The following is a 17,640-nucleotide window of genomic DNA, read 5'->3' on the forward strand; positions in this document are numbered from 1 at the left end:
AGTGAAAATCTTTGGTCTGCGTAGGAAATTATTGGAATGATCTGCCACATGCCACCATCTTTAATAACTAGTCTCATTTTCAGGTATGACGTACTAAAGTGAAGTAAAGTTGTTTCTTACACTAAACAGAAATCTGCTGCCTTATCAATTCAAGCTTTTGTTTTTAGGTTGTCCTCGAGCTGCCCCCAGGATAACATTTTTGAGTCTCATACTTTTGATTCTAATATAAGAAGAGAAGAGTTTCCTTAACACTGGATCCAATTAAACTGAGAATGTTGACCTTAAAAATAACATTATATATTCAACTATATCAACTACATAATTATCACGATATTTATTGCTTTCAAATCCCAAAATGTAAACAGATGCGCCTCTCTCTGCTTGATGCTAATTTTCAGAGGGGATAGATACCTTGAACTGTGCACACTGACTCTACACCCAGGGCCTCTTCCTGGCGTCTGGGAAGAATGAACTCTCCTTGCAGCATGTGGTTGCTTGCCCTGAAATAATGATCAACCCTTCAAGGGAAGAATGCAATGAGCTTTGCCGGGATAAAGACCTCTTTTACTCCTACCCTGTTTCCCCGAAAATAAGACATCCTCCTAAAATAAGACCTACTTACAGGAAAGATAAGACGTCCCCTGAAAATAAGACCTAGCGCATCTTTGGGAGCATACCTTAAAATAAGACACTGTCTTATTTTCGGGGAAACAGGGTAATACCAGAGGTGAGTACTGTGGGAATGTAGTTCATTTTGATTATGCAAATATTCCTCTTACTACTTAGTTTCAAAGGCTACGGATGAACAAAAGGTGTTCCATATTCTAATTCAAGTTTAAAGATTGCTCTAGAAATGCCCATTAACCTTGAATAGATCTCATGTTAATCGTTTTTATATTTAATAATGCCATATACCTACTTTCAATTTTAGAAGACATTACAATATTAAAATATTTTTGCATGCATCATCTAAATGTAGTAGAAGAAGATAAACGAGAATGGCTTCAGAAATGTTTAATAGAATTATTCTGCAGCAGTGACAGCGATCTGGATAATGAGTACAATTATTTTGTCTCTTTCACTGTAGCAGTGGCTGAAGGATATAATGAAAGGAAAACAGACTCAAGAAACCAAACAGTATAGGAAGAAGCCATAAAGAATTGTTATTTTCTCTTACCTAAACTTACAGACAGGAAAAATAACTCCTCCTGGAGGTACTGAGAATTGACTTGAGGGTCACTGAGATTTACACGTCAGACACCCAGAATGGAGGGTGAGCTGTATATACAGTATATATACAACAGTATATACAGTTCTTAGACAGGAAACCACAGTGATTGGCAAGAGCAAAGGATATACCAGTTTTGTCATTGACCCCATGTGGTTGGGTTCCTGGAGGATCTGACGACAAAGAATCATTTTTCGATAAGGCAAAGGGATCTACTTTTAATTATTTACTTGTAAAAGTGTTACCTTTACAAAGAGATGCAAAATTAGAGAGGAGATCAGTTATAGCTCAGCACAGATTGCTCTAGTGAACAGGAAAAAGAACAGTAACTAAAGGAAGAGTTTAAGGTTTCCTGATTACACAGTATTTTTTCTTGCAGTGATAACTGGAGGAAAGCGCAAAGGCACAGATGTCAAGGGATGGCAATATGTGAGAATGATTAAAAAATAACTCACAGCAACGGTAGACTCTAAGAAAACACATTAAATCAAATGCAGTGGGAGCTAACTAGGCCTTGATAACAAGGACATTTCTAGAATAACAATATCCAGAAGGGATTCAATTTTGCTTTAGTTCAGTGGTCCTCAACCTTACTAATGCCGTGACCCTTTAACACAGTTCCTCATGTTGTGGTGACCCCCAACCATAAAATTATTTTCACTGCTACTTCATAACTGCAATTTTGCTACTCTTATGAATTGTAATGTAAATATCTGATCTCCTTTCTGGAAGAGATGAACAATTCCTAGCATCAGTGATTAAAACAATATTTATTTTAAACATACTCTATATATTCTTTTTTTTTTTTGTTATTGTTGGGGATTCATTGAGGGTACAATAAGCCAGATTACACTGATTGCAATTGTTAGGTAAAGTCCCTCTTACTCTATATATTCTTAAACAGTTTAGCATATCAACATATAGGTCACTCACTGTGTTATGGTCTTTCTTAAATAATTTGTTTTCAAAGCCATATATATATACAAAAGCCTCCATGGTATTTTCTTTTTTCCTATACAGAGAAAAGGGCAAAACCATCTACTCGTATTCTTATATAGAAAGGCCACCAATTTGACAGAATATTTTTTATGTACTTGTCATCTAATCAGAAATAGTCCTTGATTTTGGAACTGCATGAAAATTTAATCTGTTTAATTTGAAAAATATGTTTGAAATGTTTGATTGCCTAAATGTTTATGGTAAAAGAAAACGACCTTCATTAAGTGTCTGTCCACTTAAGGGCACACTTGTAAAGAGTATGTACATTTAAAACAGATTAACATTTACTACTGAGTGTAAAAAACTACTTTTGGTTCCAGAGAAATCTAGCCTGCACATTGCCTGAGAAGTAAATCAGGGTTCTTAAAACCTTAAATGCCTTTATCTTTTATACTGATTAAAGAAACATCCACTCTTGCAAGGCAAAATCATCTGAGAACAATGATAACCGATACTCTTTCATCATTTGGGTCAAAGATTACACTTCTAAACAGATGCACATTGCAAATATTACTGTCGATATTAAAAGTTTTGTCATTTTTTTTGAATTTAGAAAGTAATACACTGAGAATAACTTCCCTAAGTAGTAAGCCGACATGGTGCTTTACAGTCAGCAGCATCATTACAGAGCATTGATATGGTTCTGATTTAAACCTGGTAATGATACATGAAAAGCATTTCAGGGCTCCCATCCGGGAATCCAAGAGCTTCACTCACTGCGGGGACACATCAAGATAAGCTCAGGCTGGGGATAACTTAGAACTACCAACTAAATTAAGAATGTTAATTTATACATCTCTTAAATGAAGTCTCGCAAGAATGGAAAAACAAAATCACATGTACCCGGTAATAAGTTGGAACTAGTAGATTAATACTTACATGCTCACATGAGAGAAAAACTCAATGAAATTCAAGCAGGGGTGAGGGGGAGAGGGGAAAGGAGTTGGGTAAGTTACCCCTGTGGATACACCACACGGGCAGACATCACACTGCCTCGATGTGGGATGCACCTGCACATTGGACTTTAACCTCACAAATGCAAACTAGGAATCTGTTTGTACCCCCACATTAAATCTGAAATTTTAAAAAAGGAATGTTAACATAGATAATAAGAGCTAATATTGCTAGAAATTGGAACCAACTGACACCGAAAACTAATTAGAATCAGCAATTTTAAAGCCATTTACGTAAATACTGGTGGCATTATAACATGGTATATTATATTACAATGAAGAGATGAATCATAAAAAAAAGTTAAACTATATTTAGTGCTCTGTTTAAAGGGCTGAGGAAACAGGCTGCATTGTAGAAAAGTTTCTGACCCCCCCCAAAAAGGGTAAAAAAGGTAACCCCTAATCACAAATGACAAAAATCCAAGCACTCTTCCTCCTACGGTAAGATAGGATTCTCACCTCTTTCTAGTTTATCTTTTACATCATAGAGTATGTAAATAATTCATTTTTGCTCCCTCAAGAGATTTCTCATGTCCAAATAGTACAAATCTGTGAACTATATTTTTACTAGTCTTTCATGGATAAAGTACTTTAAAAATCAAAGTGTCAGAATCTATGACGTATTTACATATGAAAATACCAAGTATTTTGGATTCTCCAACATTAAATTATATTCAATATAATTTTTGGTAAAATGTATTTTGTACTTTAAGTTTCAGGGAAATGTTTATTCATCTATGTACATACGTATCAGTTGTCTGATGGCAAGAACATGTCATTTTATTAAGATGTAAATATCTTCTTACTAATCATCATGGTTAACAAATATACTGTAGGTTACTATAACTGGGATAGTTTTAGAATGTCGAAGTACATATTACCTTTACAAAGGATTAGAAAACCATGGGTCTCTGTATTTATTAAATTGAATCACCTGGCAGTAAAATTCAGTTAAGGCTCTTGGCATTGGTGACACTTCTTCCCATTCAGACCTGCTGCTGTGGTAGACCTGTACTTCATCTGTGATTTCATCTGGTGCATAATCACCACCTAATATATAAATTTTATCTTCAATCCCAACTGCACCTGCATTGAAGCCTGCACATTCAAAAGATCCTTCACCTTTCCAAACGCAAGTATCTGGACAAAAACTATAAACCTTATAGGTAGAAAGGTCACATATATAGAGTGTGCAGTTTACTGGGACAGCTTTAATTAGCGTTGCATGAAAAAACTGCCCAAACTCTGCTACTAGTTCAGACCACTGATCACTAGTAGCGTTATACTTAAAAAAGCAATCAAGCGATGGGTTAAAGGCATCTGTAATCTCCACCTCTGATCCAAGGACATAAATTACATTTTGGCATGCACTTGCTTCTGGATAGTATATGCCTCTGGGCAACGGGCTGACAGATGCCCATTCTTTGGAAAGAGGGTCGTAAGATTCAACGTCTAAGAGACTTTTAATGTCCCGAGATCCTTTGGTCTTCCCACCTATGACAAATAATCTGTTGAGAGCCATAACTGATGTATGCATGGTTCTTGGTGTTTTCATAGTTGATACCAAGAAAAAATCATTTTTGACTGGACAGTAGCACCAGGTCTGATCAGTGGCGTCATGGTATGACTCAGCAATGTGGAGCCGGACTGTTCTACAGCACTTCCCTTTGCAACCGCCTGTCAAGAATATTTTCTCTCCATAACTAGAAAGACTAGATCCTGGCAGATCAACTAGGTGTGATTGCGGCAGTATTTTCCACGAGTCAGTTTTAATATTATAGCAAAATGTGTATTGATTTTCTCCATTTTCCTCAGTTTTGTGAATGAATATATATTTTTCAGTTGTGGAAGGTCGAGCATCAGGGAAGAGTCCACCAGAGCCTTGTACACACGTAAGTGCCTCCATGATTAGATCGAAACAGTTTGTACTCTTAAGTAAACATTCTTCATTGAACAGACAGTCCTGGAGCGTCTCCTCAGATAACTGATGCAATCTGACTTTTTTAATCAAGTGAGGCAGATATTTTTGCCTTGATTCTGCGTTATGTTTAGTCCAACTAAGGACAACTTTCAGTACTATTTCTTCTTCGGGAACATTTAATTCATCTGATTCTAGACATTTTTGTAGAACTCCAAAATTCATCTCTAAGAAATCACTAGATTTAAATAATAAAGAAAAGTGATGTTGTACAAAGTATAATGCATGATCAAACAAACTGGTAGACCCATAGCTGTCTGATAGAGATAATAACTGTAAACAATTGACAAGATTAATACTTTTTATTAAAAAGTCACTGCAAGCTTTGGATAGGAAGGAAACTTGAAGAAATGATGACAACTGGAAGAACATTTCCACGTTATCATCTGTTATTTTTGTTTTTCCAGTATAGGCATAATCAAGAAATGCTTTAACTGCTTTGGAGGATAAATTTGTAATGGTAACACTTCCATCATCTCTTTCTTTCATGTTTACTTCAAACATAGCCCTGCAAAAATAAAGAACAAAGAAGAACAAGTAAACAGAAATACTATAGTCCATAATTATTTTCAATATTACCTTAAAGAGGTTTTCTTTACCCTTAGGTTGACTTGAAATATACTTATAAAATAACATTTTAATAACGCCCTAATAAACAAGCACATTGTACCCTGTGATTGCATTATTGTACACAGCTATGATTTAAAAAATCCTAATAAATTACTTGAATATTTAGAATTATGTAGCATATTATTTATTGCCAACAAATGTATTACGTAACTCCTATATTGCAGAATGTATACAGTATAGCTGAGCTATAGCAACTAATTCAAAAAAGACTATTAAAAAATCCAAATTTTGTTTACTGATTTATTTTCTTATATATTATTAAGATAATATATAAGATAAAATCTTTCAAATGGTAGAATTTCTTTATTTATGGGTTAATTAGTATAAACTGTGTTGGTGGTAACTAAAATATACTGCTTTTGGGTTTAGGATTTAAAGGTCTTTCAGGGGTTCTCAAACTTTCTAAACAGGGGGCTGGTTCACTGTCCCTCAGACCGTTGGAGGGCTGGACTATACTTTAAAAAAAAAAACTATGAACAAATTCCTATGCATACTGCACATATCTTATTTTGAAGTAAAAAAACAAAATGGGAATAAATACAATCATACTGCCTCATGTGGCCCGCAGGCCGCAGTTTGAGGACCCCTGGATCAGACATTAATGAAACAGGAAAGAGAGCAAGACAGAGCACAGAGAGACACCAGACGTCGCCAATGAATCTGTGTTGGGGAAATCCATTAGATAAGACACACTTCTAAAAAGATATTTTATACAGTGTCTTGGGGAAAAGGGAATGTGATTTCATAAAACAAACCAATAATATTATACCACACGAAGCCTTTGCGGTAACAGCCACTGAAAAATGCAGTAAGTTCCTACATCTGAATGATTAGACTGGTGTGGAAGTTCTTCTTAAGAAGTTCTATTTTAGCCTCACATGGTAAAGCTGACAGAATCTAAGGAATTGGAAATTTCTTTGGTTCAGTTTAGGCAAACATAGAAATTGTTTGGAAATGTGTACACAGGGACTAAATTGTATATTGCTATTGGTTTAATAATGGTTTGTACTTTTGCCAGGGTTGTTTAAGAGACCTTTGTGAGCAGAGGCCCACATACTCTGCAGGGAAACCAATTAATTCACTAGAGTGCACTCCAGATGGCAACTAAATCTATCAAAAAAGCGCAGCATCCAGCTGAAAAATATGAGGGAACTTGCACATAACATATACTCCTTAGAAAAATGAAGGAGGACATCTGACTAAGCTACTCAATACTTCTTAGTACAAAACCAAATAAACATACTTTAAGAATCATATGCAGTTACACAACATACAGGTTTTTCAATAATATACGTCAATAGAAAGATCAACCTATGATGCTACTCAGATTATGAAGATGTCTGTAGTCAGTTTAGGATAGTGTAACAGTACGGGCTTGCTGGGCACAGTGGCTCACACCTGTAATCCTAGTACTCTGGGAGGCCAAGGCAGGCAGGTTGCTTGAGCTCAGGAGTTCAAGACCAGCTTCAGCAAGAGAAAGACCCCATCTCTACTAAAAATAGAAACTAGTGAGGCATGGTGGTGGGCACCTATAGTACCAGTTACTTGGGAGGCTGAGGCAAGAGGATTGCTTGACCCCAAAAGTTTGAGGTTGCTGTGAGCTATGACGCCACAGCAGACACCATGGCACTCTATCCAGGGCGACAGAGACTCTGTCTCAAAAAAAAAAAAAAAGAGTAAGGGCTCTGGGCTCTGGCTGCCTGGATAGGTACACAGCCTCTGCCACTTAGAAGCTGCATGATCTTGGGAAGGTGACTTGACTTTATTGTGCTTCAAATCCTTCATCTGAAAATGGAGATAGATACTGGTAGTATTTTATCTCTTTGGATTGTTGAGAGAAATAAATGAATTAATCAATGTAAACTATTAGCTGCTATTGTTATTATTTTAAGAAAGCAAATGTTTTCTATTGAATTAGATATATCTTTAACTTATCATCAGCTTCCACATTTTCTTTGAGACACATGCAAAATTCTTCATAGACTTTATCCTACTCGTCTCAAAGTGGCCAGTGAAGTCTCTCTCGGCTTCACCGCGTACCATGAAGCTGCTATAAGATGCATGTGGTTCCTTCTTAATTTCTTATCGCCAGTGAATTTTACATTTCAGTCATTAATTTTTATTTTCCGAAAACATTGTAAATGGTATTTAACATGCATTGTGTACTTCTCTGGCATTTTTATTTTATATTGCATTCCCAATATTCCAGTAATTTTAATTACACAAATGAGTTAGTATCCTTATTATAATACAAGAATGTAAATTATCAATTTAATATCTATATTTGTGCATACTTTCATATGAACTGTGTACTCATTTATAGAATACTATAAATAATAGCACATATAATAAAGAATTTGTCCTTTGTGTTATTTAAAACAGGCAGAAAATCTAAAAAATATATTGTTCTAATAGTAAAATTAAAAATTTTAAAAATTAAAAATAGACCCATGAAAAACTAGGAATAAGCTAAACAAAGTTCTATGAATGAAAATTATGTGCAGATAAATTGAATTAAAAAATGGTTTCAACAAGAGTAGAGGACTATATATTCAAGTGCCTACATGAACCTCTTATTTTATTAGCATGAAAACATTACAAGGAAATCAAGCTGTGTGTTCACACCAGATTATTTCCAAGGTTTGGAAATAATAAGCATAGCAGCTGACATCAACTGAATGTAGTGAGTACTCTGTCATTACTCAGGCATTATTTCATAACTTCATAATGAGCCAATAAGTTAGCTCCTATTTTTATTATCCTATTTTTTTTTTTACAAATGAGAAAATGGAGGCCTGAAGAGGTTAAGCGACTTGCCTAAGGTCACATGTCTAGTAAGTGGTAGAGCTGAGGTTTAAATTTAGGGCCTATGCGTTAAGAGGCCAAGTACTGAGCACTGGACTACACATCCTTCACTTTTTTGTGCTGAAGAAGTGACATGAAGGAAAAGGGGGTAGGAAAGAGTTACATGGAAGAAAAGTTGGATTAGAAGAGGAGAGGGGAGATGCTGTTAGAACGTGAGATGTGGCAGAGTACAAAAACAGTAAGGGCTCCAGTGAAGTTACAAAAAGAATAACTCAGGGCTGGGAGCTCATGCCTGTGATCCCAGCACTCTGGGAGGCCGAGGCAGGTGGATTGCTTGAGGTTAGGAGTTTGAGACCAGCCTGCGCAAGAGCAAGACCCATTCTCTAAAAATAGCTGGGTGTGGTGATTAGCATCTGTTGTCTCAGTTACTTGGGAGGCTGAGGCAAGAGAATCTCTTGAACCCAGGAGTTTGAGGTTGCTATGAGCTATAATGCCATGGCACTCTAGCAAGGGTGACAAAGTGAGACCGTCTCAAAAACAAAAAAGAATACCTTAGATTACCTGAGAGAAAAAAATGAAAACGGATGGAGACATATAGTTTAAAAAGGCAAGCAGAGAGTTGTGACTGCTGCAGCCTCCCTGTCCCTGCTATAGTACAGGGCAGCCCTGAACTGCCTCCCTGTCCCCAGTAAATTGTGCTGTGGCCCTGAGCCACTGCTCCCAAATGCAAAGCGAGAACCCCTACCAGAGGGGTTCTACAGGAGTAGGTGTTCAGCAGTTAGTGGGCATCGACAAATGATGCTGAGTGAAGTCTAGCTTAGAAAATTTACTATAACGGTAATAAGGTTGAGATCTAATTAGATGTTGGTAAAAAAATAAGAGTTCAACTGAAGATTAAAAACAGTATAAATTAACTTGCATCTTGATATGTCTATATATTACTCTGTTTTTATCAAGTTTATTTGAGATTTACATCCTGTGTATTTTGAATTAAAATTGCTTCCAAAATTGAACATAATGCAAAATACTGCAATTAGGATGTAAGGAGGTCTGATGACCAGGGTGTCACCAAGAAAGGCTTGCCTGTCTATTGACCGGGAGGCCTCACAAGACTGTATTACCTTGATAAAATTACCACAATTGGAGGGTCATGTGTCGGACCTTTCACTTTATAGAATCAGAAAGCTGCTGTTACCATAGCAGATTATTGCAGTGTCGTGACCAGGACATTCCCTTATGTGTGATCTACACAGGAAACCAAATTATATTGAGTAAGTTGCTTAGGTGATAACAAGTTGGGTACTCCAAAGAAATGCCTTTTTGCTTAAGAAGTACTTTTCCTAAATATAGGAAAGTCTTTGCCAAAGAGAAAAGAAATGTTTAAATCCTCCGGTCAGAGCCCCTGCGCACGCCCGCCTCTGCTAACACGTGGACACAGTGTAGGACTGGAACTTCTTCCTCAGAGTCATTTTCTTCGGAGTTGCTTCCATTTTTATTCAACTTGTCCTGTCCTCTTTTTCTAAAATAATACAGCATAGGGATCCTCCAAATAAACTGACCCTGATAAAAAAAAAAAAAAAAAAAAAATTTCTCCAGAACGTTTTAAAGGAATAATGTTTCATAGAACTTTGGGAAAGGCAGGCTTGGGAAGACCTGTGTTTTAAAAAAAGATAGTCTTTGAAAAAAATAGTCTTAAATTTTCCTACTCAAAATTACTAGTTAATCATGATTCTAATATGTATTTTTTAAAAAATTACCCTTGCATGTTCCTGTGTGTGGGGGAAACGGAGTGTAGTTCTAATACGTGACTTAATCACCCATATCCCAAAGTCGGAGGCACAGAGCAGGCAGCGGTACCTGAAAAAGTCACTGCAGGCTGCCAGCACACAGCGGTGACATGGGATTATCTCATCACTCATGATTATTTTGAAATCATAAAAGACATTTTGTTCTCTAAAGTTCTGTAGTATACTTAAGATTTTCTGTCCATGATCTTCCGATACAAGGAAGTTGCTTTTCTTCTCAGACGAAATTCCATTACATGAGTTTTGCTGATTGAAATCATATGAATTATCCATAGCCAATTCCATGTTCTTAGAACTAGAATGAAAAAAAAAAAAAAGACTCATGTAGTACAGACCTAAGGAAATTTTTCCTCAAAGGCAATTATACAAAAAATGCCTATAAGAACAATCATATGATAGAAAACTTTGCTCTAAACATTTGTTTTTATGTTTTATAATAAATCCCTTTTGAATTTTCAGAAATGTTGAACTGTTTAGAATAAAAAGTATAATTCTTATGGGCTAATGCTCAAAGCTATGTAATTGGGTTAGACAGCAAAATTTACAAGTTGTATAGCTTATATAAGATCTCATTGCAAGACTAGTCTTATTGCTACAAACAAACGGGGTTGTTTCCACAGTAGTTCTTATTTGAGTATACACCCAACACACTCCCCGCTTCTTCTTGCATCCATTTTCTTCTGGGAGCAAAGCAGCTATTAAAATGCTGATCTTGGACATAGACATAGACAATGGGCCCTGTAAGGTTAGACTTTTACAGGAGATGTGGTTGAGAAAGAGCAAAGTTTTACATTGTATTAATTAGTTATGGCCTTTAGTAAAGAAGAAGACATGAAGCACTGGTCCAAGTTGGCTTATTGGAAAGAAGAAAAAAAACACATAACTTTGTTAAAAAAGCTTTTTAAACACGAGGACAGGAATCCAAGACAGTTGAAGGTCAGATAATTGTGATTTCCCGAAGTGCAAGTTCAGCTCCAAATACAGGGTGTCCATAGAGTCTGAGTTTCCACACTATTTTAAATTCCACACAAACTTTATGGACACCTTGTATTAAAGTTGTACCATCAAAAGCAAGGAAGCAAAAAACAGAAAGGAAAAAGAAGACTTGGAACTAGAGGGGTCAGACAAATAGGAAACTTCAATTACCTCGTACATTTCTATTCTGGTTATCTATTGTTTTTGAGATCACCCCCAAACTTAGTGGCTTCTGTTTGCAAAATTATTGCAAATCTTAGTGGCTTAAGACAACAATTTATTATCTCTTATGGTTCTATGGGTTTAGCTGGAGCTTTGGCTTGGGAGATTTCAGATGGCTATAGTCAGATGGTAGCTGGGACTGATGTCATCTGGAGGTCTGAGTGTGTTACAAGTCCAATATGATTTCTTTATTCTTATTTTTGCTTCAGCTGGGATGGTGAGAAGAGACAGGGCTGGCTCTCTCTCTTCCTTTATGCACCCTCACCATGTAGCTAGTTTGTTCTTTTTCATCATAGCACAGCAGTCTCAGGGTAGCTGGACTTCCAGCATGGTAGCTTGGTTCTCCCAGAGCAAGTGTTCCAAGGGGCCCAGGTGAGAGCCAGATACTGGAAAAGTATTTTGAATGGTCCTCCAGCATCAATCAAAGCTCCATTCTAGGACTGAAACTATCTACCGCTGTGCTGTTCAATACAGTAACCATGAGTGTCATGTGTAGCTATTCAAATTTAAATTACTTATAATTAAATACAGTTGAAAACTCAGGTCCTTGGTTGCTCTAACTACATGTTAAGTGGTAGCAGCTACATGTGATGTAATGCTTAATTTTATGTGCAACTTGACTGGGCCACAAAATGCCCAGATATTTAGTTAAACCTTATTTCTGGATGAGATTAACATTTGAATTGGTAGACTGAGTGAAGACTGACTGCCCTCCCCAATGTGAGTGAGCCTCAGCCAATCTGTTGAAGGCCCCAGCAGAATAGAAGACTGAGTATTTCTGTCCATATTCAAGCTGGGACACTGGTCTGGTGTCTCAGCTCAGTCAGGAGAAGGTCCCTCTTACTCGGCCTTTTCTTTTTTTTTTTTTTTGTAGAGACAGAGTCTCACCTTATCGCCCTCGGTAGAGTGCCGTGGCATCACACAGCTCACAGCAACCTCCAAATCCTTGGGCTTAGGCAATTCTCTTGCCTCAGCCTCCTGAGTAGCTGGGACTACAGGCACCCGCCACAAGGCCCGGCTATTTTTTTGTTGCAGTTTGGCTGGGGCTGGGTTTGAACCTGCCACCCTCGGCATATGGGGCCAGCGCCCTACCCGCTGAGCCACAGGCGCCGCCCTTACTCGGCCTTTTCATTCTATTCAGACCCTCGGCTGATTGGATGAGGCCCTTCCTACAGGAGAACAATCTGCTTCACTCAGTCTACTGACTCAAATGTCAATCTCATTCAGAAATATCAACACATGACATGTTTGACCAAATGTCTGGGAACTCCATGGCCCTGTCAAGCTTATACAGAAAATTAACTATCACAACAGTTCAAGTCTTCACTTGATAATGTTGAGAACATAGGATAGAAGAGTATCCAAAATGCAACTGAGGCATAAAGATACTCATACATGGCTAATGACCCAGGACAAGTTCTTTCCTGCATAAGGGCAGTCATTCATAAGACTGTTTTTTTTTTTTTTGTAGAGACAGAGTCTCACTTTATGGCCCTCGGTAGAGTGCCGTGGCCTCACACAGCTCACAGCAACCTCCAACTCCTGGGCTTAAGCAATTCTCTTGCCTCAGCCTCCGGAGTAGCTGGGACTACAGGCGCCCGCCACAACGCCCGGCTATTTTTTGGTTTGCAGTTTGGCCGGGGGCCGGGTTTGAACCCGCCACCCTCGGTATATGGGGCTGGTGCCTTACCGACTAAGCCACAGGCGCCACCCCATAAGACTGTTTTAAAAATTATTCGTTTTTTTTCCTTTTCAAATGCCTATAAAATACATAGATATAAAACATTAACTTGTTTAAAAAATCATATATCTTCCCAAGAGTCTGATGCAATGTTGTTCAAATAAGGAAGCCATTAGCCTGAGGTTGTCTCAGTAAGCAAACTGTAACTTAAGTTGGAAATATTTCTTGTAACTAACTTGAAAACCAAAGAACAAGCCTCAGCCAATCACGATTAGCCAACCAGCCAATTGGTTACATAACTAGGTTCCTCTCATAAGACCATATCCAAATAAGCAAATGCACAGCTGTAACAAGTCAGGTGATTCCTCTGTTTTGTTTCCAAGTTCAGCCTATAGAGGCTCCTGGCAGTGCTGCTAGAGTGCAGGTCTCCAAACTTCTTTCAGCTTTAAATGCTGCCTGATTCATGAATTGCTCTTTGCTCAAATAAACTGTTAAATTGGCCTAAAGTTTTTCCTTTAACAATGTGAAACGGAAGCAGTAGCAGGGCTTTAGAATTAGATGGCCTTGAGTTTCAGTGCTGGCTGGGCAATTTACTTATGATGTATTTGAGGAAAAAAACATCTAATCTTTGATTCTTATTTTCTTCATCTACAAAATAGGGGATAAACTATACTTATCTAGCTATATTGTTGAGAATATTAAAAACGGGTATTTTAGCATATACTATATGGTAAATACATAAGTGGAAGTTAGAGCCTATTTCTATAAGAAATTTAACAGAAAAGGCAAGCAAATCATTTAAATGTCATTAATTAAGAAGTTTACATTTATAAGGTGATAGAGGAAAGGAGAGGAGAACATGCTCTCTAATAATTCCTAGGGCATAAGAGCCAAGATACAAGAATGATTATTGTAAACAACTTTTATTTGAAATGTCAGAATCAATTGGTGGGAGGTTTAAGACAGCCTCTCTGACTCATGATGATGGAAAGAAATGTCTAAAACGAATAGCCAAAGAATATTATACTACAAAGAGAAGGTACACAAAGCAGGTACAGAGACAGGATGATTGAAATTGTCCACATTAGTTATACAGACATGAATTAACATTGCGTACAGGATTAAAGTATTTTCTCAATGGCACAATGTGGTCAGGGTGCTATTCCTGGTCTTGTTCTCTTTGGGCTGGAGTATCAATAACCTGTAACAGCAATGTAGGGACTCTCCATGGCTTGCCTCTGAGAACCACAGAATTCTTTGGGAGACTCCGTCCAGATCACCTACACATCCTCTGTAAGTGCTCTATATTTACATCTGTTAAAATATATGTATTTAAGGCTTAGCGCTTTGGAGCTCAGCGGTTAGGGCACCAGCCACATACACTGGGAGCTGGCAGGTTTAAACCCAGCCTGGGCCTGCCAAAGAACAATGACAACAACAACAAGAAAAAAATAGCCGGGTGTTGTGGTGGGCACCTGTAATCCCAGCAACTTGGGAAGTGAAGCAAAAGAATCACTGAAACCCAAGAGTTGGAAGTTGCTGTGAGCTATGATGCCACAGCACTCTACCCAGGGCAACATAGTGAGACTCTGTCTCAAAAAAAAAAAAAAAATGTATATATATATATATATATGTATGTATTTAAATCTCTTTGTGTTAGAAGAAGTCAGATGCTGAGAATCAAAAGATAAATTTGTCTCCTATAACCTTAGATTTCTCTGGGTTTTAAGAAGTTCTCTCAAAGATTAGATTCAGCTGGGTGTAGCAGTATATGGCTGTATTCCCAGCTACCTGGGCGGCTGAGGCAAGCAGACTGCTTGAGCCAGGAGTTCTGGACTGTAGTGTAGTGTGTTATGACAACTGGATGTCTGCACTAAATTTGGCATAAATATAGTGACCTCCTGGGAGCTGGGGTCCACCAGCCTAAGGAAGGGTGAACTGAAACAGATCAGAAACAGAGCAGGTCAAAACTCCTGTGCTGATCACTAGTGAGATTAAGCTTGTGAATAGCCATGGTACTCCAGCCTGGGAACATAATGAGACCCTATCTCAAAAAAAAAAATTATAATCATAGGTACTGGCAAAGATATTTTATCCACAGGGAACATCGTAAATTAGAATTACTACCTCAACTGCCAAGCTATCCAATCACAAAGAGAGGAGAAAAGAATGCCTGTAGGTAGACATCGAATACTTGTTTCACACTTTCATTCTGTAGGTGATGGGTACATGTGTATGTATGTGTATCCATACACACAACTTACATACAATTTAACTTCAGTTTCTAATTTTTTTTTCAGAGGTGAAATCTCACTATGTTCCCTGTGGTGGCCTTGAAATTGTGGGCTCAAGTAATCCTCTTGCCTCAGCCTCTCAAAGTGCTGGGATTACAGGTATGAGCCACCTTGCCCAACCTAATTTTTAATTTTACTATATATTTTTATTTGTTGAACATTTCAGAGTTACTTTATTTTCTAGTTCTATAATGTGGCCAAAATTACCACTGGAAATGACCCAAGTTTAGGTAACATCATGCTGAATTTCTTTTCCCCCAATATTACTCTTTGTATATTTCCCATCTAGATGAATGCCACCTATATTCACCAAGCCAGAAAACCAAAAATCATCCTTCACCCACCCTATTTTAAAGCCACTGTCTCTTCATCCCTATAACCACTATAGTATAAGTTTAAGCTCTCATCGAATCAATGAAGTAACCTCAATGCTGATCTTCCTTATTTCCACAAACCTTTTTTAAAAATCAGGGTTTCAAACAGTTCATGCATTAGGAACATAAAGATAAGTAAGGCACAGGATCCCTGTTCATACAGGGCTTAAAGACCAGCAGGGAGAAATATAAGTAATAGTGTAATAAGTGTCACAACAGATTTATGATCAGTGTCATCAAAGGAAACCAGAAAGACAAAACTCAGATTTGCTTTTAGGGGTGTGGATGCAGAGACAGGCAGAGCAGAGAAAACTGGGGAAACATTACAGTATTTTCAAATATAGCACTTGAATCGTGAAAGAAATATTTTAAATGTCTACCAAAGAAGGTAAGAAAGACATTTTCTTTTCTTTTCTTTTTTGCAGTTTTTTTGGCTGGGGCCGGGTTTGAACCCACCACTTCTGGTATATGGGGCCAGCGTCCTACTCCTTTGAGCCACAGGTGTTGCCCAAGAAAGACATTTTCAATAGTTAAATATAGATGCAAAGGCATAGAGGAGTTATCATGGCTCACAGGGAGAAATATAAAGCTGGGGACTGGGCATAGGGTAGCTAAAGCTGACGTGGTAACTAGAAACTGGATCATGCATAGTTTTGAATGCCATGGTAGGAATCTCAGGTTTCATTATATAGGTAATAAGATACATTCAGAAGGATTTTAAGTAGGAGAGGCATCAGGCATAGTATCATTGGATTTACATTTTAGAAAGAAGCTTGCTTGAGCTCAGAAGTTGAGGTTACAGGTAAGCTAGGATTGCACCACTGCACATCAGCCTGGGTGATGGAACAAACCCCCCTTTAAAAAGTCATTCTTGACAATGCATATATGATAATAATAGCTAACACCTGCTAAGCCAGTCAGATGTGCCAAGAAGTGGCCTGTGGATTTCACACTATACTTAATTTAGTCTTATAACCCCTATAAAAAACAAAGATATTTCTGCTTTCAATAATCTGTAATAAACATACTCATCCCACTCATCTCCAACTACCACAAAAACTCTAGACATATATATATAAATATAATATGTATCACACATATATGCAGATGATGAAAAGTGAAGAGAAGAAAGCAGACTGGCTAGTGAACGTGGGACCTGAGGAGTAACATGTTGGTTGACTTCCATTTTCTTTTTTACCTAATATATTCTAGATACTGAAAAAGCTGGCAGTCCTGAAACACCAACAGGTGAGCACACAAAGAACCCTGTGGTGTTAAAATATACGTGTGTATGTGCATGTATGTATATGGTATGTATGGAGATTTTTGTTCACAGTTCCTGGCATATAACTCCCATGCTATAGTCTTTTGTTATAATGTTCGGTGTGTTAGGCCTCAGAAAACAGAATCTCTCTGACTTTCTCTTGCCCCAAGGCAGGATTCTAATCTTCCCCCACCATTCTGGTTCTTACGGTGGGTCCTACAACCCTCCTTCCAGAGAGGACCTATCCCATACCCTGAAAGCCAATCACCTTTCCATATGGTTGACTACAAAAACCCAAGAGGACTGGGATCACAGGGCTTCTGGATACGTGAACATGTGGAGGAGGTTCTTAGAGGGTGGCCCGCCCAGGTAGGCATGAAAACTCCACATCCTTCTCCCATACCTCATCCTCTGCATCTCTTCATCTGTATC

At 37.8% G+C, this 17,640-nt stretch overlaps 1 protein-coding gene across 3 annotated transcripts in view; it reads right to left on the reverse strand.

Moving 5' to 3' along the window:
- Positions 1–2,108: 2,108 nt before the first annotated feature.
- Positions 2,109–17,640, reverse strand: part of KBTBD3 (kelch repeat and BTB domain containing 3) — a 34,490-nt gene continuing 18,958 nt past the window's right edge. The window contains exons 1-3 of one of the 3 annotated variants that reach the window (XM_053594077.1): positions 10,451–10,570; positions 9,715–9,838; positions 2,109–5,666 (exon numbers count right to left, since the gene is read on the reverse strand). In XM_053594077.1, coding sequence (XP_053450052.1) covers positions 4,064–5,662 — 1,599 coding nt within the window. In that variant the 5' untranslated portion in view covers positions 5,663–5,666; positions 9,715–9,838; positions 10,451–10,570 and the 3' untranslated portion in view covers positions 2,109–4,063. Of the gene's footprint in view, positions 5,667–9,714; positions 9,839–10,450; positions 10,694–17,640 lie in introns of those variants that run through there. The other 2 variants (XM_053594076.1, XM_053594078.1) reach the window with 2 other exon arrangements.

Source organism: Nycticebus coucang, chromosome 6, assembly GCF_027406575.1.
Source record: "Nycticebus coucang isolate mNycCou1 chromosome 6, mNycCou1.pri, whole genome shotgun sequence".
Classification (NCBI taxonomy): domain Eukaryota; kingdom Metazoa; phylum Chordata; class Mammalia; order Primates; family Lorisidae; genus Nycticebus; species Nycticebus coucang.